This window comes from Myotis yumanensis, unplaced genomic scaffold (assembly GCF_028538775.1).
Source record: "Myotis yumanensis isolate MYYU_CA2020_CCGP unplaced genomic scaffold, mMyoYum1.0.hap1 SCAF_11, whole genome shotgun sequence".
Lineage (NCBI taxonomy): Eukaryota > Metazoa > Chordata > Mammalia > Chiroptera > Vespertilionidae > Myotis > Myotis yumanensis.
This window is the reverse complement of record NW_027223762.1, coordinates 22,101,007-22,122,965: the sequence shown is the minus strand read 5'-3', so window position 1 is coordinate 22,122,965 and position 21,959 is coordinate 22,101,007. Positions and strand designations below refer to the sequence as shown.

The 21,959-nt window shown below is 42.4% G+C and overlaps 1 protein-coding gene across 5 annotated transcripts in view; it reads left to right on the top strand.

The window, feature by feature from the left end:
• THADA (THADA armadillo repeat containing) overlaps positions 1 to 21,959 on the top strand; it is a 293,514-nt gene that overhangs the window by 139,248 nt on the left and 132,307 nt on the right. For all 5 annotated transcript variants that reach the window (XM_070429113.1, XM_070429112.1, XM_070429111.1 and 2 more), the window contains one exon: positions 20,319 to 20,487. In XM_070429113.1, coding sequence (XP_070285214.1) covers positions 20,319 to 20,487 — 169 coding nt within the window. The remainder of the gene's footprint in view (positions 1 to 20,318; positions 20,488 to 21,959) is intronic.

Below are 21,959 nucleotides of genomic sequence, written 5' to 3'. Positions count from 1 at the left end.
AGTTGACTGTCTGTCCCCTGGTGGTCAGTGCATGTTATAGTGAGCAGTTGAGCAGCCTTAGCATACATTAGCATATTACGCTTTGATTGGTTGTTCTGCCATTCAGCCTATTTGCATATTACCCTTTTATTATATAGGATGGGCACAGTCCCACCTCCCTCCTTCACTCACCCAAAGTTGCTAGCCAAAACCTGCTGGGTGGAACCCTGACATGAGATGTGCCCCAGGAAGAATTCCTGCTCTGGGATATTCATGTCCTCCTGTTCCCAAGAGTTGGCCACATTTCTCCTAACTTTAAATAAAAACTCTCAGCCCCAAAGGTTAGGACAGCCTTAGTCTGAATATTCACAAAATCAAAATTAGACAGGTCCACGTGAATGAGATTTTTCTGTTTGGTCTCTATAATGTCCAGAGATTAACAAAATATGTATTTGTACAAAGGGTGCTACTGTGTAAACAAGCCTGCTCCTTTTTGATTATTACGTTTATACAGAAAAAGGCCATCTGTTTTGGTAGAAACTGGAAATATATCTAGGTCGCCAAGGAAAAGCTGAATTGTTACTGACGGATGTGTCACACAGACAAGAAAATAATTTACAAAGCAGTGGGTAGAAAATATTTTCAAACGCTAAACCAAGTAAGTTCCTTAAGCCGCCCTTTTGGGTAATGGGTGAGTAGTGTTGGTTTGTTTTTTGCTTGACTGTTTATTCATTTTTCTTTTCCAGAAGAATCTTTTTTTTTGCAAAGCCAGAGTTTAAGGCTCAGCTTCTTTTCAGCTTGGCTAGAATGAAAAGTAAAACTTATTTAATACTAATTATAACCTGCATAAGTCTAGTGAACAGAACTGAAGAAATGTAATTCTTGTTTTCTAGCTGAGCTTCAATGCCGTATAATTAATATATTCAATCACTTCTTACCCATTTTTTTTTCCGGCATGATTTAAGACATCAGAATTTAATTCACAGCCAGAATGAGAATTGGACTTAGGGAAAACTTGAAAAGACTAGCGAGGGATTTGCATTCTGCTGCATGGTTGAACACGTCCCTAAAGTAGCAGCTTTAGAATGCTGATAGAATTCCCCCATTGAAAGCTGGCCAGCAGAGGGGCTTCCTATCGCCTCCTCCCCTCACCCCCCCGACTCCTCACTTGTCTGCACCACTGCAAACTGTCATGAGGGCCCTCGATATGAAACTAGGAGGCTCCACAGGATTGCTATACGGCCTTCCAGGAGGACACTAGTATTACCTGGCAATCTGTACTCCAGATTATAAGCCCCAGGCTGTGGGTTTTGGAATTGGCCAGTTACTCTGGCTCAACCTTGGATAAATATTCCTGGGTTCTCAGTAGGGTGGAGAACTCAAAGCCCTGTTTTTCCTGAGTCCTTCCATAACCAATTCTTGACATGTTGTTACAAGGTCTGAGTGGAGTAGCCGTCTTTGAAGGGGGAATAGGGAATGCTTTCTACTACTAATTGTTATGCACTCCCACAGCAGTCTCTTTTTCCCTTGGGAATGAAGCCTTTCAGAGGGCCAGATTCTACCCCACTGTAGCCATTCACCTGGGATAGTTGGAAGCTATATGTAATGATTTGAGAGGTTTTAAACAGTGCCCTCCACCCACCCCGTTTTCTCAGATGCTGCCTCTTTTTTGAGCTGAACCCTGAAGTTTCATGAGTCTACTTTATTCTTTAGGTTATATGGTTTTGACTCCTAAAATGGGAATTCCACTGTGAGGTATATCATTCTAAGTTATTGTTACTAATTTATACCACTGTATGAATTAGTTTAGGTTTCATTGGTGTTGACAGAAAGAAATGGAAGGCACTGGTTGGGTAAGAGATGGGATAAGGCTAGGGCTTGGGGAGAGGGTGCAGAACTTAGAACAAAGGCAGAAAGCAAGCCCAGCCGGTGTGGCTCAGTGGTTGAGCGGCGACCTATGAACCAAGAAGTCACAGTTCGATTCCCAGTCAGGGCACACGCCTGGGTTGCGGCTCCATCCCCAGTTGGGGGCATATAGGAGGCAGCCAATCAATGATTCTCTCTCATCATTGATGTTTCTCTTCTCTTCCTCTCTAAAATCAGTAAAACTTTATATACTTTTTTAAAAGGCAGAGAGCAAGTTGCCACTGTCACATGTATGGCCTGGGTGAGGACTACAGTGGCTTTGTCCCCACCAGAACTTGCTCTCAGGCTTTCAGTGAGAGAGGCCATCTTAGTTTTCATTGCCTTCTCCTGTGGTAGGGAAAGACTTGGGGGTCTTTATTTACAGCTTTAACGCTTTCTTGCTTCTTCTAGATGTTTCCTTTCCAAGATGAAAGTTTGTCCTGTTCTCTCCCAGAATAGGTCCAGCAGCAGAACATAGTGAATCCTTCCAGATAAAAGACCCTCCTGATAAAATGCCAGATTGTTTTCAGAGAAGCAAGTGAGCAGAGTCCAGCCCCTGCCATTAATTACCTAGTTACAGCTTTGTTTAGATCCTGTTAATTTGAGGGTGTGTTTTCCTTGGACAGCTTTTTGTCTGTGTTCTGAACTACAGCCTGATGTTTGTAAAAATCCCAAAGGGCAAGGAATAGTAGGCTCCTTATTTTCTGAAAGGTTTAGTGGCAAGGAAGAGAGCATCAGCATTTCTATCTTCCATCTGGAAGGAAATGGACAAATGCTTGTTGGGGGTGGTTCATTCTTCACTTCAAAGTATGCAAACCCTAGTGTGTTGAATGAACCCTGACTTTGTATACTTAGCCAAAAGATTACCTAGAAATAGAATGACATTGATCTCTGTGAAGCCATGAGTATCAACCAGTGAATGACTGGGTATCTAAACCCTGAGGCCAGAGTCCAAAATGCTTTAAAACTGCTTGGTAAATGTACTTAACGGCACTGAACTGTGCACTTAAGAATGTGTAAGTTATGTTATGCATATTTTACCATGAAGTAAAATAAATACATACATACATACATACATACATACATACCTGCTTCTTGGCAGCTCCAGTACTTTGGTCAGAGCTAGAGACACTGTAGGAGTGGGCTCTGTGGTCTGCTTTATTTTGAATGAGGTTGCTATTGCACATAAGGCATTATGTACCCTTTTAAGAACGTGTGACTGGGAGCACAGAGAACCTTAATTAATGCAAGATGAAGAGACTGTTTTGCTGCCATCATATGGGCACATTGGGAAGTTGGGATCAGAAAAGAGACCTGTCTTGAAAAGGATTGATTCTAAACAACTATAAACACTTTTCCATGAATGTTAACAAAAGAGAACGGGAATAGGGTCTCATGGTGACTGGAATAGTAGCTCTATTATTCCTCTGCTTTTCAAATAGTGGCATTGAAACCCTCCATGACTAGAAGCAGCGTTAAGTAAATTACCCTAATCTTGGGTATCTGGCAGCTATTAAGTGTCCAAGCACAACTTGCTTTACCAAATTAAACTCGACTCTGACCTTCTGTTTTCCTGTTAGCTTCTACCCTCCACCTAATCCACTTTGGCTGTAAAACTCTTGACCAGTGACTCCACTAGCTCTTTCAGCTTCTCTGCTGGAGGGTTAGGTAGGGGGGAGCCTTTTTGAGGACTAGACCATTGCACTTTTTTTCACTAAGCCAAGAAACTTCTCAAACCCTGCAAACATGTTACCTTGTGACATAGCTGCAATATGAATTTTAGGATAGAAAAAAGAAAGTGTGAAACTAGCCTTATCCCAAGTAAGGAAACTTTTTTTCTGTTAACCGTGAAAGCTCTGAACTTAGAACTCTGAGAGATGCATCTTTTCCCCTTAAGACTGTGCACCACTGTGGTACTTATTCCTACCATCAATTGAAGGCAGTTGATGGTAGTTCACCATGGTTTTAGCAATACCTTTCTCATATTTAAATTTAGTATTTTCCTTTAAAAAGGCAAGAAAATATAGGAACTTAGGAAGAGCTAAGGTAAATCCTATCTAATAAAAGAGTAATATGCAAATTGACAGTCACTCCAACACACAAGATGGCTGCCCCCATGTGGTCAAAGATGGCTGGCAGGGGAGGGCAGTTGGGGGTGACCAGGCTGGCAAGGGAGGGCAGTTAGGGGTGACTGGGCTGGCAGAGGAAAGCAGTTTGGGGCGACCAGGCCTGTAGGGGAGAACAGTTAGGGGTGACAGGCCGGCAGGGGAGGGCAGTTAGGGGCAATTGGGCTGGCAAGGAAGCAGTTAAGCATCAATCAGGCTGGCAGGGGAGTGGTTAGGGGCAATCAGGCATGCAGGCAGGCAGGCAGGCGAATGGTTGGGAGCCAGCAGTCCTGGATTGTGAGAGGGATGTCCGACTGCCCGGTGGGATCAGGCTTAAACGGGCAGTCGGACATCCCCCAAGGGGTCCCAGATTGGAGAGAGTGCAGGCTGGGCTGAGGGACACCCCCTTGCCCCAACCGTGCACAAATTTCGTGTACCGGGCCTCTAGTTTAAAATAAAAAAGCTCACTTTGAGTGAAACCAGTAAAAACAAGCCCTAACCTCATAGGTAAGAAAAATTGGATTTTTTTTTCTAAAAATGTATGCTTGTAGGAAATAAAGATTTTTGCCAGAAATAGCATAGCTAAAGCAGTCTGGTGTGAAAGGTGTGTCTTTAAAATCTCAACTTTGAAAAATAAGGTTTCTTTGCTTTCTTCTTGACTAATGGTTTTGTCAGAATAATCATTTGAATAAAAAATGAAATGCTTTGAAGTATATGGGGGAGTAGAGAACTTTTCTGTGCCTTGTACAAACTGGTGATACTGAATGATGCCAAATTCTACCAGTTTACCCAGGATCCAAACACTAGCAAATGTAGCCAAAGCCATAGAACTCTCCTGATAAAATCATGAAAGTGGCCGGAAATAATCTTGATTGTTTAATTTTTTTTGAAATGTTATATTTATTAGACATTAGCACCCAGAAGTGAAGCAGTATTGAATTTCACACATAGCATTTTATTTTTAATCTTAGGTTGAAGGGTTATGTCCTTGGCATGGTTGAAGAATGACATACAATTTTCACTGGCCTTTTTTAAAAATTGATGGGCAAGGAGGGAAGCTAGGGAGTAAGATGATATTGAATTGAAGCTAAATTTATTAATTGAATTCAAATGAAAATAATGAATGTAACTTAATGATTTTCTTATTTTTTTGTATACATGTGTATACCTTCTGTGAAGTTTCTCTTTAGTGCTACTTAGGCTTAAAATATAGTATAAAATATCTCTTGCCACTAAAAGTAGCAGGGGAATTAGCAGTGATTTACTCCTAGTAAATGTTACATGGACATGTTGGAGGATGTGACCAGAATTTTTTATTGACATGTTCCCTATCTTAAAATACAGTTATCATGAAATTAATCTATTAAGCCTTAGTCACAATCCAGGTAATGTGATTCTTCTTATAATCAGTAACCTAATTAGATGCTGGAGGGCTTCAGCCATATAGTAATGTACCTTGTTTCTGAACAAAGATAGCACCACCACTGAAATTGTATACTTGTAACATTATTATATTTTTAATTAGTGGTAGGGCATATGTGTGTAGTGATCAGTTTGTTTCATCTTCAAACTTTGCACAGCTGTCTCCATTGTGCGTTTATTTGGATGTATTAAATAATAGTACACCAACTGGTTTCTGTTTTTTCAGAATTCAGCATGATTCAAACTGAGATAAGTTGAAAATTATTTTTTCACTGTGGAATAAGCCAGTTATCAAAATAAGCAAAAATAAAAGATAGTGCAAAGCAGGTTTAATCTGCTAAAGATGGAGGAAATAATCTATAAATACTCAAATGGAAAATCCTACTGCTAAATTCAGATGAGTTTACTGAAGCTGGCCCAACAGATTCAACATTGCTTGGTCAAATGTTTTGAGTTGTCAAGTGTACATAAGAGTAATAAAATTGAATTCCTTTTATATGTTGCTGTTGTTCAATCTTATGAATTTCTTTTAATACATGTTATTGTTCTTCAAAATGTCTTATAGTTGGGGTACACTGGTTTTTGTAACTAGCACAGAATTAGAGTCAGATAGACCTGACTTTGAATCCCAGCTTGTCCATTCACTCCCTTTGTGAGCTTGGCCACATCACTTAATGTCTCTGAGCCTATCATAGAAGAACATGTGGAGGAGGCTGGGTGAAGGTGAGCATTGGCGGGGAGGGGAATAGGGACATTTGTAATAGTGTCAACAATATTAAAAACAGCAAAAGAACATGTGGAAAACTTGGACATTGTCCTGAAAAAAGTGGCGGGGTTAAAACATTCTTATATGATTGTTACAACTTAAATATTTATTGATTTGGTTTTTTAAGAAAGCACAATGAAAAGTTAATTCTGGTTATAAAAGTTCAAAGGAAATAGCTAGGCTTGTTTACTCTGAGGAAGAGAAGATGGGATGTTTTGGAGATGGCGCTGGAGGCTAAGATGGGAAAACAAGACAGGATGTACAACTTAATAACTTTCTAATGTGTGTAAGAGATTATTCTTAAAAATATTAGTGTTGGAGTATAATTGATATAAAATCAACTGCACATGTTTAGAGTGTACAATTTGCTAAGTTTATATACCCATAAAACCATCACCACTGTCAAGATAGTGAACATATTATAATCCATCACTCACAAAAGTTTCCTTGAGCCCCTCTGTCATCCCCACTCCCATCACCAGGCAATGGCTATTCTCTGTCCTGTCACTATAGGTTAATTTGTATTTTCTAGAATTCATCTACACTAATAAAAGAGAAAAATGGTAATTGGCGTACGACCGCTACCCTTCCCATTGGCTAATCAGCGTATCCTTATGCAAATTAACTGTCAGCCAAGATGGCGGCCGGCAGCCAGGCAGCTGGAAGCGAACATGAGGCTTGCTTGCTCCAGTGACTGCGAATTCCAACGTTCCCCCGCCTGCGCTGCCGGCCTCTGAGCTGGCAGTTTGAAACATTCTAACAAATATAGCTGGCTGGGATCTCAGAGGTGAAGTTATACATTGTTTCGATTATAGAACGGCAAACAAACCAGCAGCAGAAGCCTCAGAGCTAGAGCCAGAGCTAAAGCTGGCCCAGAAGAAAAAAAAAAAAGAAAAAAAGGAGTGGTTGGGAGCTTCCCGCCAGCCTGAAAGCAGTCAAAACCGCCAGCCTGAAAGCAGCCCTCAGCCCCTCACCCAGACTGGCCAGGCACCCCAGTGGGGACCCCCACCCTGATCCAGGACACCCTTCAGGGCAAACCAGCCGGCCCCCAGGCCTCTATCCTATATAGTAAAAGAGTAATATGCCTCCCAGCACCGGGATCAGCGGAGCCGCAAGGCCTCCTGGCACCAGATCAGCATGACAGGGTGCAGCGCCCAAACGCCCTGATCGCCCTGCGGCTCTGTGTGTGACAGGGTGTGGCGTCCCAACTCCCTGATCAGCCCTGCTCTGTGTGTGACAGGGGGTGGCGCCCCAACCCCCCCCCCCCCCACGGGCCCTGCTCTGTGTGTGACAGGGTAGAGCCATAACCTCCCCATCAGCCCTGCCCTGAGTGTGACAGTGGCATCGCCCCAACCCCCTGATCGGCCCTGCTCTGTGGGTGATAGAGGGCGGCGCCCCAACCCCCTAACTCCCCTATCGGCCCTACTCTGTGAGTGACAGGGGGGAGCTCCCCAACCCCCGATGGGCCCTGCTCTGTACGTGACAGGGGGGGGGGGGGACACTGCCCCAACCCCCTGATTGGCCCTGCTCTGTGTGTGACAGGGGGCAGCGCCCCAACCCCCTGATTGGCCCTGCTCTGTGCATCACAGGGGGTGGCGCCGCAACCTCCCCATTGACCCTGCCTTGAGTGTGATAGGGGGTGGTGCCCCAACCCCCCAATCAGCCCTATCCTGAGCATGACTGAGGGTGGCATCGCAACCTCCCAATCCGCCCTGCTCTGTGCATGACAGGGGGCGGCGCCCCAACTCCCCAATCAGCCCTGCTCTGAGCCCCACCAGGGGCTGCACCTAGGGATTGGGCCTGCCCTCTGCCACCCAGGAGCAGGCCTAAGCCAGCAGGTCGTTATCTCCCGAGGGGTCCCAGACTGCGAGAGGGCACAGGCCGGGCTGAGGGACCCCCCTTCCCCCCCGAGTGCACAAATTTTTGTGCACCGGGCCTCTAGTATACTATAATTGGCCCTAGAACAATGCAGGGGTCAGGGCAATGCATATAACGTTTGATTACCCAAAAACGTAAGTACAGTCCCTTAGTAGCCCATGGGGGATTGGTTCTAGGAGCCCCTCAGATACCAAAATCTGAGGACGCTCAAGTCCCTTATATTAAAACTAGAGGCCTGGTGCATGAAATTCGTAGATTGGGGGGAAGGGGGGTTATCCCTCAGCACGGCCTGCATCCTCTTGCAATCGGGACCCTTCGGGTAGGGCTCCTAGGCCTGGATGGTGATCAGGGCCTATCGGGGCTTTCCTTCCCCGCCGCTGCCACTGCTTGCCATCTGTGTGACGCTGCCCCCCCCTCCCTTGCCACCGGTCGCCTCCCTCTGCAGGCAACAGGCATGGGGTGCGATCGCTTGGCTGTCCTGGGCCTCCCTCTGCGGGGAGATCGCTGGCCGGCCCAGCACACCCGCCACAGCTTCACTGGCTGGTGGCCTGGGCATCCCTCTTTGGTGCGATCAATTCTGTGATTGATTGCCCAGCAGAGGGAAGCCCCGCCCACCCAGCCCCCTCCCCGACCCCCACCCTCCGATTGATTGCCCCACCGTCTGGTGGCCTGGGCTTCCTTCTACAGGCCCAATGTGGGACAATGGTGGGGCCCCTGACCAATCGCATCACACCTGCCTTGGCTGGCCTGGTGCTAGTGCATGTCATAGTGTGGTCGTCTGGAAGGTCATCCCGACAGTCGTTCTGCTGTTCATTTGTTTGGTCGATTTGCATATTACGCTTTTTTAAAAATATATTTTTATTGACTTCTGAGAGGAAGGCAGAGAGAGAAAGAGAGAGAGAGAGAGAGAGAGAGAGAGATCAATGATGTGAATCATTGATTGGCTGCCTCCTGCACACCCCTTACTGGGGATTGAGCCCACAACCCAGGCATGTGCCCTTGACTGGAATCGAACTCAGGACCCTTCAGTCCACAGGCCGATGCTCTATCCACCGAGCCAAACCAGCTGGGGCTGCATATTATGCTTTTATTATTATAGATGGCATAGAGCAATGCATAAAGTTGGCCTTCTATGTCTATGGATTCCTATCCACAGATTGAAAACTGTAATTTTGAATCAAAAATACTGTTTTCAATCTGTGGTTAGTTGGATCTGTGGATGTGATGCCTAGGAGGGCTGATTGCATATTTATTGAAAAAAATCCGCATGTTAGTGGATCCATGCAGTTCCAACCTCTGTTGTTTAAGGGTCAACTATAAATGGAACATTATATTATGCATTCTAGTTTGCCTGGCTTTTTTTCACTCAGCATAATCATTTTGCGATTCATTCACGTTATTACTGTATCAATAGTTTGTTCATTTCTACTGCCAAATAGTATTCCATTGTGCAGATATACCACAATTACTTTATGTATTCATCTGTTGAGGGATATTTGCACTGTGTCTAGTTTTGACTATTACAAATAAAGGTGCTAGAAATATTCATGTACAGGTCTTTGTCTGCACATACGTTTTTATTTCTCTAGGGCAGTGGTTCTCAACCTGTGGGTCACGACCCCTTTGGGGGTCGAACGACCCTTTCACAGGGGTCGCCTAAGACCATCGGAAAACACATATATAATTACATATTGTTTTTGTGATTAATCACTATGCTTTCATTATGTTCAATTTGTAACAATGAAGTTGGGGGTCACTACAACATGAGGGACTGTATTAAAGGGTCGCGGCATTAGGAAGGTTGAGAACCACTGCTCTAGGGTGAACACATAGGAGTGGAATGAGTGGGTTATATGGAAAGTGTACATTTAACTTTTCAAGAAACTGCCAAATTATTTTCCAAAGTGACTATATCATTCTGTATCCCCACCAGCAGAGGATGAAAATATGCCAACCAATACTTGGTATGCTCAGTCTTTTTAATTTTTAGTCTTTCTAGTGAGTATGTAGTGGTAACTCGTTGTGGTTTCAATTTGAACTTCTCTAATGACTAAAGATATTGAGTATCTTTACATGTGTTTAGTATTTGCCATTCATATATCTTTTTTGCGTAAGTGTTGGTTCAAAGTTTGACCCAATTTTTTTATTGGGTTGTTTTCATATCATTTGGAACATATTCTGGACACAAGTCAAAGGTTATTGTTTTAGACATAGTCACTTATTTCCCTGGCATGTAGAAAAACAAATTTAAGTTGCAGCAAGAGAGAGCATAATTATACTTAAGGAAGTACTTTTTGACTGTGACACTAATGTGGGCATTGGGCAACCAAAGGGAGATATAAAACTTTTCCTGAAGGTATTTAAAAATAGGACTGGCAGTGGTCTGTTTGGATGCCATAGGTATGCTGATGTGCAACTCAATTTACCTAATTGTAGTCTTAATTTGAGAAAAGAATCTTCCCTGTGGCGGATCTATTGCTAACATCTCAATATTCATTGCTCTTTTGTGCTATTTTTTTCAGGTCAAAAACACAATTTCTTGGAATTTTCCAAAATTTTCCATGTACTTTGTTTCTGATTTTAGCTTGAAGTGTTGCTATGAAATCTAAGGAGGGTGACTAGGGGGCATTAATTAGCTTTAGCAAAAACGAACTGCAATCTCTGGAAAGTAATCAAATTAAAAGAAATGCTCAAATTTCTCTCATCCTGCAGTAGCACAAATCATCGCTTTAGCTGATAATATTGGGAGGATTCATTTACTCTCTGTAGAGGCAAAATAATTAACTAGATTCTTGAGAAGAGGTTCTACATGATTAAAGGCATTGGGGTTGTTTTAGCCCACAGAAGGGAAGCGTAAGGGGTGACTCAATGACAGGACTAGTATAGTTAATGAAGGGTTTTCCTGTGTGTAGAAAACACTGGTCATTTGTTCTCCAACTTTAGAGAGGCTTAAACTAGAGAAAATTGGCTTCAACCATAGAAAAATTGAGTGTGGTTAGCGTTAGACATAAAACTTTTATTATTGGCATCAATGTTATGAGATTAAGCGATGGAACAAGTCAAGAAAGGTCATAAAGATATTTTAAAAGAGATAGCCGTCTTCCTAGAATGTTTAAATGTCTATTGAATTATAGGATTTTGTTATTGAAGGGGACCTTAGAGATCACTATTCCAATCGTCTTTTACAGATGAGGCTATGAAAGGACATTATGTAATTTGCCTGTGGCCACATTGCTAGATGCTGATATTTTGATTTGAGGATGTTTTAAAAGTAGCCTCGCTTAAGACACACCAAAGGGACCATGTAAGAGTTTCTGCTTCAGATTCACTCCTTCAAAATAGTCATCTAAAGCTGATGATTATGTATATTATTTTTTCCTAAGCCCGTAAAGAGCCTGCCAATGTATGGATAGACAAAATCCTACATATGTTTGCATACTTATTTTAAAGGGTTTATTTGAGTACTAGAAATGAGGTAAAATAGTTGAAAGCACCTAGCACATTGCCTGACATGTAGCAGACACTCCGAAAATGTTCTTACCTGCAATCCCTTTTTCCTTCTTTGGGTTTTAACATGGGTATTGGAATCTTTCAGAAATGTAGCATATTGTTGTCAAAGGGAAGTTCATAAAATTGTTCACATTTTAAACTGTTTACTTTAAAATTATCATCAGTGTATGTTGAGCACTCACTCGACTCACAGGCTGGTTAGTTTTTACAAGATTTTCATGTCTTTTCAGAAATCGTCACCTGTAAAGTCGAGTTCTGTCGGTTTAAGAAAGGCTTACTCAGCATCTGATGATTTGTTCGGCCAGTCTGGGCTAGATTTAGAGTGCCTTGACTGCCAGAATGAGAAATTTGTATTTAATGTGGCAATAGAGAGCTATCATACGTTCTGGAACATTTGGAGGCTAAAAATAAACAAACAAAAAATTTTAAAAACGGAACAAAAAAAACCACACATTTCTTTCTAAACCTTCCCTCTAAAAAGAAGAGGGTAAACTCTCTCTATACCTTTGTGTAGTTTCTTAAATTGACCACCCAGCCTGTGTTTGTGAACTGAAAACCGCTCACTGTAAATCTGGAGCCACATGCTCTGCAGGTCAGTGGGGTGAATTTCAACTGAGAATGAAATCACTTTGAGAACTTGGCTTTTGAGCCATCACCACAAGGAGACCCAGCACATTCAGGACTGTTTTCTTTTCTGCAAGGAAAGACATGCTGAGGCCAGGTATTACATTCAACCCCTCTAAAGCATCAGCTACTGCCTGAATGTGTTCATCTCTTGGTGTTGTGTGGAGCCAAAGCAGAAACAATGTGAGGGCTTTGCTGTTGAGAAGAATGTGCAGCCCTTTCACTCAGTCTGCACAAGCTGCAGCCTTCGCTCCCGCCCTGCCCTCAGCTTGTCCCAGCCCCAGAGCCCTGCGGGCAGACCCAGAATGCTTTCCCAGTGGCCCTGGGGGAGACCAATCAACCAGTGTGCGGCTTGTTGATCCAGGGGCAGAGAGAAAACCCACAGATGGACAGGGAGGGAAACTCATGCCAAAATTTCAAACTAAACCTAGTGGTTATTTTCATCGCTGAGGAAGTTTTATACCATTTATGCTAGATATTTGTATCCTTGCACTTTATAATACTCCATTCTATTTGGGATAAAGACTGAAAGTAATAATTTCCTTTTAACCTCTAGGGTTTCCAAAGTCCTTATAGTTATGATGCTATAAAGAAGTGGTTCTCAACCTTCTGGCCCTTTAAATACGGTTCCTCATGTTGTGATCCAACCATAAAATTATTTTCGTTGCTACTTCATAACTGTAATGTTGGTACCGTAATGAATCGTAATGTAAATATCTGATATGCAGGATGGTCTTAGGCGACCCCTGTGAAAGGGTCGTTCGACCGCCAAAGGGGTCGCGACCCACAGGTTGAGAACCGCTGCTATAAAGCCTTTTTCATGGTTTTCTGAGTCAGGAAAGAATCATTGTTAAGGTATACCATATTTCAGTGCTCCAGAGGGGAAGACAACATTCTTTCCAGCTGTCTAGACTACTAGGTTGGAATCCGAAAAATTTAGTCTCAAATTGTATTTGTTGTTGTATAGGCAAAATATAATAAAAGAATGAAATGCAATTTCATATGAAATATATCTTTCATATTTCATCTTTATATTTTGATAGCAAGTACTAGTAACCAGGGTTAGCACCTAGAAATCATGCATCCTTTCATTTATTTGACATGTTTGTAATTCTAAGTAATTAAAGAGCATTATTCAAAGGTCTTTTAAAATACATATATTTATTTTATTTATTTCAGAGAGGAAGGGAGAGCGAGAGAGATAGAAAAGTCAATGATGAGAGAGAATCATTGATCAGCTGCCTCCTGCACGCCCCCCACTAGGGATCGAGCCCACAACCCGGGCATGTGCCCTTGACCGGAATCAAACCTGGGACTGTTCAGTCCACAGGCTGACAATCTATCCACTGAGCCAAACCAGCAAGGGCAATTCAAAGACCTTTTTAAAGTAAGTTCCGTCCTGAATACTTTGCCCTGTCCCTGTTGGAAAATTCCCTTGCTTTTTTTCGTAACACTAAAAGAAATGGTATGAATGCAAGTGGACATTGCACCCATGACCCCATGTCCTTGCCATATACGTGGCCAAGTGCTGTGTGCAGGTCTTACAGGGACAAGTGGAGGGATGTCAAAGTGATGGAGGCTGATTCCCAGCTCTTGGCAGCTGCCGTTTTCACCACTTTGGGACGAACAGCCTGTGGCTAGTCCGTCTGGATGGAGCCTTGGTGACTTGGAGGCATCTTCTATGGATTAGACTCTGGTTGGACTGTCTCAGGTGGTTCCACACTGCAGTTTTCAGATGTTCTCTTGTGGCTTATTATTGTTGGCTTTTCATCATAAAAATATTTTGTAAAAAGATTTTAACGTGTTGCTTGGAGTTGAATTGCAAAGAGCAGTTACTGCTTTGAGCTGCCCAGTACATAGACATTTAAACTAAACATTCTACTTGCCGATCCATATATATTTTTTTTGTCCGTGAAAGCTGGAAATATGCAGTTTTTAGCTTAGCCCCTGTCGACTGCTCCTGTTTCCCCCTCACTACCCAAACCAAGGGTTTTAAAAAATCAGACTTCAAAAGTCCTGAACCTATTACCCTTCCAAGAAATATATTTGAATAAAGAAATCCATGAGCTATGCAGAGAGCAAGATTACAGTAAATGCAACTTTTAAGTGTTAGTGGTTTGAGTTGCAGGAAAAGGAACACGTAGTTCAGGTGGCGGTAGGTCCACTGATGAACTGAAAATTGGTATAGGAAGGACAAGTAGAGAATCTGGCAACTTTGACGGGCACTGAGCTCACCTGAGAATGTGGAAGATGGACTTCAGGAATGCCACATTTGTAACAAAAACATATTTAATCGTCTCAGGGCGCACTGAAATGTCTGCTTTTTCAAATTCACTAGTACAAACTTATTTTTTTTAGCGGTTTTTCTCTTTGATGCATGCACACATACCCACACATATATATGTTTCCTGAAGGCAAGATTTGAAACTAGGAACAACATACAATGAAAAGAAAAAAGAAATCTTTGGTGAAACAGCATTAGAATTGGCAGAAAATAGGATGTGGGCCCTGGACCTGAAGAATAAAGGCAGAGGGTCTCACACTCAGTTGGCCCCAAAGAAACTCAATCTTCTTTCTCTCCTTTCCAGCTCTGTTGGTGGGGAGGGGAAGAGTAGGCTTTGGTAAGTTCCTGAAGCCTGTTGGTACATCAAGGCTCTGTGTCCTCGGCCAGTTATTGAGATAGCGAACACTAGAGAGTTTGTACATGTTGTTAAAGCTTTAAGTTTAAGTTATTCCACCTACCAGATTCAATAATAGCTGCGATGTATTGATCACTAACTCATAGGTGTTATGTTTTATATGTGTTATCTCTTTTAAGCATCATAACAGCCCTATGAGATCACTACTCTTCCCCATTTTATAGAAGATTAAAAACTTGGGAGTTTCACTGACCTGTCCAAGGTCAGACGCTAGTAAGTGACAGGACTTGGATATAAAGTGAGGTCTGCAGAATTCCAGAACATGTGCTCCTGTCCTATGTGCTATATTACTCAGAAGTATATAGACCCTGTTTCTGCTCTCAAGATTTGATTGAACCAGCATGATGCCCGAAGGGTACTGTGGGGAAGGCAAATGAGACGTGTTCCCTGCTCTGACAGATCTAAATATGCAGTCGCAGGGACAGGGATGGGAAAGAAAGTGATTGATTCTCACCAGAGGGGGTGCAGTAAGATTTTCCCAAAGAAGTGATACCAGAGCAGAGTTCAAAGGATGAAGAGGAGTTCCAAAATCTACAAGGGTGAAAGGACATTCATTCCAGCGAGAGTGAACTTCAATGTGCACGGCGCTAAGGATGAAATAATAGTGTGACAAAACTTATATAGAAAGATTTTTTATCTTAATAGTATAACCTGAGGCCCAGCCACTCCTGCTAACACAGCCTTCAGAGATACCCTGCAAGGTAAAGTTGTCTCAACTTTTAAGATTGTCATTCCCCATGAGCAGACAGGCTTTGCTATGTGAGAAGCAGACTGTAATGGCCGGGCGTTCGTGAGTAAATTCAGTCAGGGGCTTGAGTGTAGGTCAGACAGCTTCTTCCAATTCAAGCCAGCTCCCAAGATGCTAACCCCTTGGTCATGTAGGGGCATCTAGAGAACGCAGATGATCATTTTCATTAGCAGCAGAAGTTGAAGGCTTCTGTTTTGTGGGAGGTACAGCTTGACCTCTGTAAAGTGAGGATCAGGACTGGAACTGGGTCTGGGAATGTAGAGGAAGTGGGGGAACATGGCTTATGTCAGTGAGGGAGGGTGGAGGGAGTTATTGGCTGGATCCTGAAACCATTCTGAGACTTTTCTGAAGACAGTCACTCGGGTGTGACTTACTCAAGGCCCCCAGCTCTTACAGAGTCCACCCAGTTCAAAAATACCTTCCCACATTGCTTAGAAGTGATCTCTCAGCCATTCTGCCTTGTTGTGAGGATTAAATGATGTATTACATGCAAAGCTTTTAATACTAAGTCTGGCCCCTGTTGGTGCTCAGTAAATATTGTTTATTATTAGCACCATCTTATTGTTCTGTTTCACAATCTACCAATAAGAGATGGGTTCAATCCAGAAGTCGTTCACACCTCAGGGTGATTAGGTTGAACAGGTTACTCAGGAAACATTTTGTTTTTCTAAGGCTCTGAGGATTTTGAGGCAACTGCATTATGAATTCTTAGACTGAACTTTGCAGGTGGACAGACTCTAATTAGAAAGCAGGGCCTGCCACTTGCTAGTTTTATGTTGGGAACCTCACTCCCCTCATCTTAAAATAGGATGATGATAATGACCTTGTAGTGAAGATTTGGCAAAGTGAAATAGTCTAAAGTAGGTAAGCAGTCCTGGCACACACTTAGTAAGCCTCGCTTCCCTTCCTTCTGACTAAATGCACTGAGGAGCAGTTTGGGTTCATGTAGAAAAAGGCACAGGCCTGGGAAGAACACCCCTTTCTCGCCAAACCCAAGTATTCTTTCTGCCTGACCCCACTTAGTCACAGCTGCACCGGGGTCTCCCAGCCCGCCCACCCTCCTCTCTTGGTCCCTCCTCGGTTCTTCTACAGCTCCTGTGCTTACTTCGCATGGCCCTGCACAGAATACTACATTCGCATGACCCTGCTTAGAATACTACATTCTAAACTCTTGGGGATCTTCAGCTTCCTGAAGTCCAAAAATGTCCCTCGGATCCTATGGAGGACCTGGTTTTCAGGCCTAGGGCACAGCTAGAGCTACTGAGGAAAATGTTTTCAAACAATAGTAAAAGTAGAAAGGGCCTTCAAGATTCCAAGTCCACTTTCTTTATTTTTTTAAAATATATTTTTATTGATTTCAGAGAGGAAGGGAGAAAGGAGAGAGAGATAGATACATCAATAATGAGAGAGAATAATTGATCAGCTGCCTCCTGCATGCCCCACACTGGGGATTGAGCCCGCAACCCGGGCATGTGCCCTGACCGGGAATCAAACCGTGACCTCCAGGTTCATAGGTCGATGCTCAACAACTGCCAGGCAATTTTTTCTTTATTTTCTGGAAGAAATTGAGACTGGGAGAAATAGAAGCTCTTCCACTTCTTTTCAGAAGGGCTTGAGATTCCTCCTCCTCACTTTCATTGGAGAAAAAAACAAAAAACATCCTTGCCTTTGAGTCATGAATTTGCTGTCTTCTCTTAGACCCATCAGGATTTTCACTTCATCAGGTATACAAATGTCTATTCACTATGTTGTCTATCTGAAACGAATATACTATTGTATGTTAACTGTAATTGACTAATAATTTTTTTTGAAATGGTGCGGCATTCATACCACAGTCTCAGTTCTCCTGTTGGGGCCACTTTCGAGGCCTGCAGTTTCTGGCTCTGCTGATCCTGTACTGGACAGAGGCACAGCACACTACAAAAACTTTCTATTTCCAAAACACCTTTCTTCTTGGGATGTTCTCGTAGTGATCACATCTGAGCACTGGTTACAGATTATTGCCACCGCTCTCAGCTCATCTGAGACCCAGAGAAATTGCTATGACTTCTCCGAGTCACAAAACTCAGTGCTCACAGCAGGCTCAATCCATTTTAGCTCTCATTTTCTGTCCTTGGAGCCACTGGCTTCTATGTTCTTGAAGAGCACCTCTGCTTAGTTTTGGCACATTTCCTGAATCAAACTGGAAGACTCTGCCCAGGAGAAAAATAGAGTTTAGCTTCAGCTATATTTCACTTGGGTTAAAAAGACAGTGTTTATCCCCTCACACTCTGGGCCACATATATCTGGAGAAACGCTAAATCCCATCAGACCCCTCTCCCTGCTTCTAATAGCTGACAAAACAGTAACCTGGAAATGGTTTTTTTGCCGTGTGTGTGTGTGTGTGTGTGTGTGTGTGTGTGTTATGATCTACCCTTCCATTTAAACAATTTGCAATAGAGAGGAGTTTGAAGTTACGTTTAATCATTGCTTTATAATGAATGTTACTTAATTAAATACTACTTTTAAAATAGGCTTCTTCTCTTTTTCTGTAATTGCATTACTTTTTTGTGGGGAGGTTTTGTTTTGCTCTTTAACCTGATTGTGTGCATTTGGAAAGTACCCTAGTACAGGGTATCCGAAAGCAGAAAATGTTGGCTCTTTTCCCACTTTCCATTCTTTCTTCTGTATGGATGCCAGATTCCTTTGGGAAATCATCATTTGTAAAAGGTCAGGAGTAAAAGGAGGGGCATTCTTTAGTGTACAGTTACTACTAATTAGAAACTAAACATCTGTAACCATGTCAGACTTATTTGTATTTAAAAAGAAACATTTATACACAAGAGTCCTTTCGTTAACATAAAACACACTACAGCGCAAAATGTGTGTATTGAAGGAGTGGGGGGACGGGCAGAAGAGAAAGCTTAGGACAGATGACTGTGCTGAGTGAGGTCATTTGCTAATTAAATCTCAAAGCATTTTCAGAGTATTTTCTTTTCTCTGTCAAATGAAGTTTTCTTACTCACCCTCCTAGCCTCCCTTGGGCCAAAGCAAACATTTTACTGCATTTGCCAATTACAGATTAAACATTTAATCATTTTAGGGTTGGCAGAACCTAGTCAAGACCATTGGGAAATCTCTCGCTACCTACTGTAACCTTAGCCTTCACTGTCTTCCCGTAATATGATGTAAGGGGAGCTCTTCCACCTGAAAGTGTGGGCTGATTGACCTATCTCACGGACCTACACTTTTAGGAGGGAGAGATGGCAGTGTTTTGACTTACCTGACATCTCTTTCTCTCCTTTCCCTACCTCCTCCTCCTACCCTACTTCCCATGATGAAATTCTGCTTAGATCAGTCGATTTATATAGAAATTGTAACTGTACTTTTATTGTCTTATTGAGATAAATGTCGGTGATAGGTGTTAGAAGCATTTCAGTCATAGGCCTTTGTTCCTCTACATGCTAAGACTAAACGGCCACCTGGGCCTAATGGCTCTGATTTTACCGGCAATTCCTTCTTGGAATACAGATCAACTTTGAAAAAAACAAAAACAAACAAACCAAACAAGAGCCCATCTCTTTGTCCTGCTCTCCTCTGCCATCCTTGTCTTGGTATTTGAGACATTTCTTGATTCTAAGTTGAGTTATTTTTTTAATTGGATGAACGATCATGAAGTCTTGAGCATTCTAGTCAAGAACTTCTCTAGGCTAGGACTTATATTGGGCTTTCCTCTCAAATAATATTGTGTCTGGGAGGCTCTCGAGTGCATAGTTTCAGCAAAATGGTTGTGGACTCTCAGGTTCTGAGTGTTTACAAAGTCAAGAGGCCCTTAGATGATGGCCTGCCTTTCCAGTGACTTTTGTAGACTCTCAAAATACCACTTGTCCATGACTTTTACTTATTTAGGAGCTGGTGGTTTCTATTCAAGCTCTTTGGGTGTGAGTTAGCCCAGAGGCAAGGATTTGGTGACTTGAGGATCCACTTTTGTTCTCCTGGCAAGTTCAGATCATATAGTCTGCCATTTGGCACTCCCTAGTCTGAAGTGACCCACTTCTCATTTAAGAGTCTCTGCTTGAATCAGACACATCTACCTATACCTTGAGCATCTACCCTTGCTTTCCACTGTACCTGGTGGAACAATTGCCTGGTTTCTTTTAGTGTGCTTAAATTATGCTAGGTTTTCTAAGTTACATTTTTCTCAGAACCACAACCCACAATTTTATCCTCTTGTAGCCATAATGTCAAGATTACTTGCTTATCATTTTTTCCATACTGTCTTGTGCTTTTGATCGTCTTTTCAAATGTACTTCTTATCTTGCCAACCAGAGTGTAGGCTCCTCAAAGACAACAGTGTCATTCTCATGGCACTTATGGTGCTTTTGTTTGCTTGCTGAGGAGTAAGCCATTTTTGCCTATTGTCTTGTTCCCAACGCCTATCTGCATTTATCCCCGTGATAGAATCATAGATGTTAATGATATTTATAAGAAAAGCAAAGTTGCCTATAGAACTAACACACACACACACACACACAATCATTTGGAATAACAGAAGTATAAAACCCACTATCTTTTGGAATAAAGAGCAATTCCATTACCCCCTCACCTTCACTATCCCAGCCAGAGCTAGGGAGGTCAGCACATACAAAGGCATGGATGTGAAAGTGAGTATTGAATGGTCTTGTGTTTTTATTTCTTTCCAGATGCGGTAACTCACCTGTCTACCGCTCTCGTGAAATGGCAGCTCGTGCCTTGGTTCCATTTGTTATGAGAGACGAAATCCCCACTACCATCCGAACTCTGTTGGCCAAACTCCCCAATTGCACTGACCAGTGTTTCCGGCAAAACCATATTCATGGGACGCTTCTCCAGGTAAGTAAATTTGCTTTGTGTGACTTCTGTCAAACACCGCAGGATGAACTTTGGTTTCTCATACAGTGTTAGCAGGTGAAGATTTATTGCACAAACTTTTAACTTTATCCATAGAATTTTTTCTATTGCTGAAAGAACAAGGATTTCCTAGGTGTATTTTTTTTTTATTATTATTACAATCATGAATACAGTTTCACACTGTAATTCTGCCAGGTCATCTGTTGCATTAAATCCTGTTTTCTACAGTATGCTTTCCCATTTGCACTTACCTCTCTGAACCAGATAAAATTGTGTCTTTTCCATCAAGTATGCCTGCGGAACATTCTAAGCTGCTCCTTGTTCAGGGTGAAATTGTGAGCATTCTTTGAAAGAGAGATTAACCCAAGAAGTGCAAGGAGAGAGTTGTACATGGAAATATTAGACCCTGCTTTCCTATTTTCTCCATGCTACAAAGGAGACTTCTATTTTTAATTAATAGACTTCTTATTGAAACTTCTTCTTAAACCCTAACTATAAACTTGGGGTCAGGTGGTATTGGTGAGGAGATCTGATGTTCACGTGTCTGCTGTGGTCACTCACCATGGCTGGGAGTGGGATTTAAATATTAGGTCATGTTTCTGATTTGTGAGCAGAGTTGAGAGATGGCCTTGAGATTCCAGTGTATCTTATAAGCCAGAGGTCTACACTGCTGACATGTGAGGTCAGTGACATGGGATTCTGGAGCCAGGCTGTCTGGGTATAAATCTCAAATCTAGATGTGCACTATCCGCACATCTGTGTCTTTGTTTTTGAGATGAGGATAATAGTAGTGTATACCTCATAGGGATTTGGTGAAGACTAAATGAATTAATATATATATAAAGTGATTAGAATTCTTAGCATAGTACCTGGTACATAATAAGAAATAGAGATATAGATAGTTATTATTGTTATTATCATAGTTTTAATGAGCCTGTACTATAATGAAAACTAGTATTTTTAGTAACTGATTCTAGGTGAGAATGCAAGAAAAACCTATCTTCTTGCCTTCCTTCCTTAGTTGTTTGATATATTTCAACAGTATACACTGAATGCCTCTTGCAGACTACTATGTCACAGTCAAAACAGTTCCTGCATTAAAGGAGTCAAGGCCAAGAGAAGACCAAGAAATGGGCAACCATAACGTCCTGTGCTAAATACGAGGGGAGCACATAGCCGGGCCACTTGACTGGTCTTGGGGAAGTCAGGGAAGGCTTCCCCGAGAAAGTGGCATCTACTAGTAAGCACAGAACAGAAGTTAGTCAAGTGAAGGGGGAAAAGAGTCTCCCATGCAGACAGAACAACTTGTAGAAAGGCTCAGGGTGGGTGAGAAGTCAGCCCATCTGAGAACTGCAAGTTTGGGTGAGACTGAAGTTCTAGGTTGGCAGATCTCAAACTGCTCTCAGGACTTCTTTAACCTCTTAAAAGTTATTGAGGATACCAAAGAGCTTTTG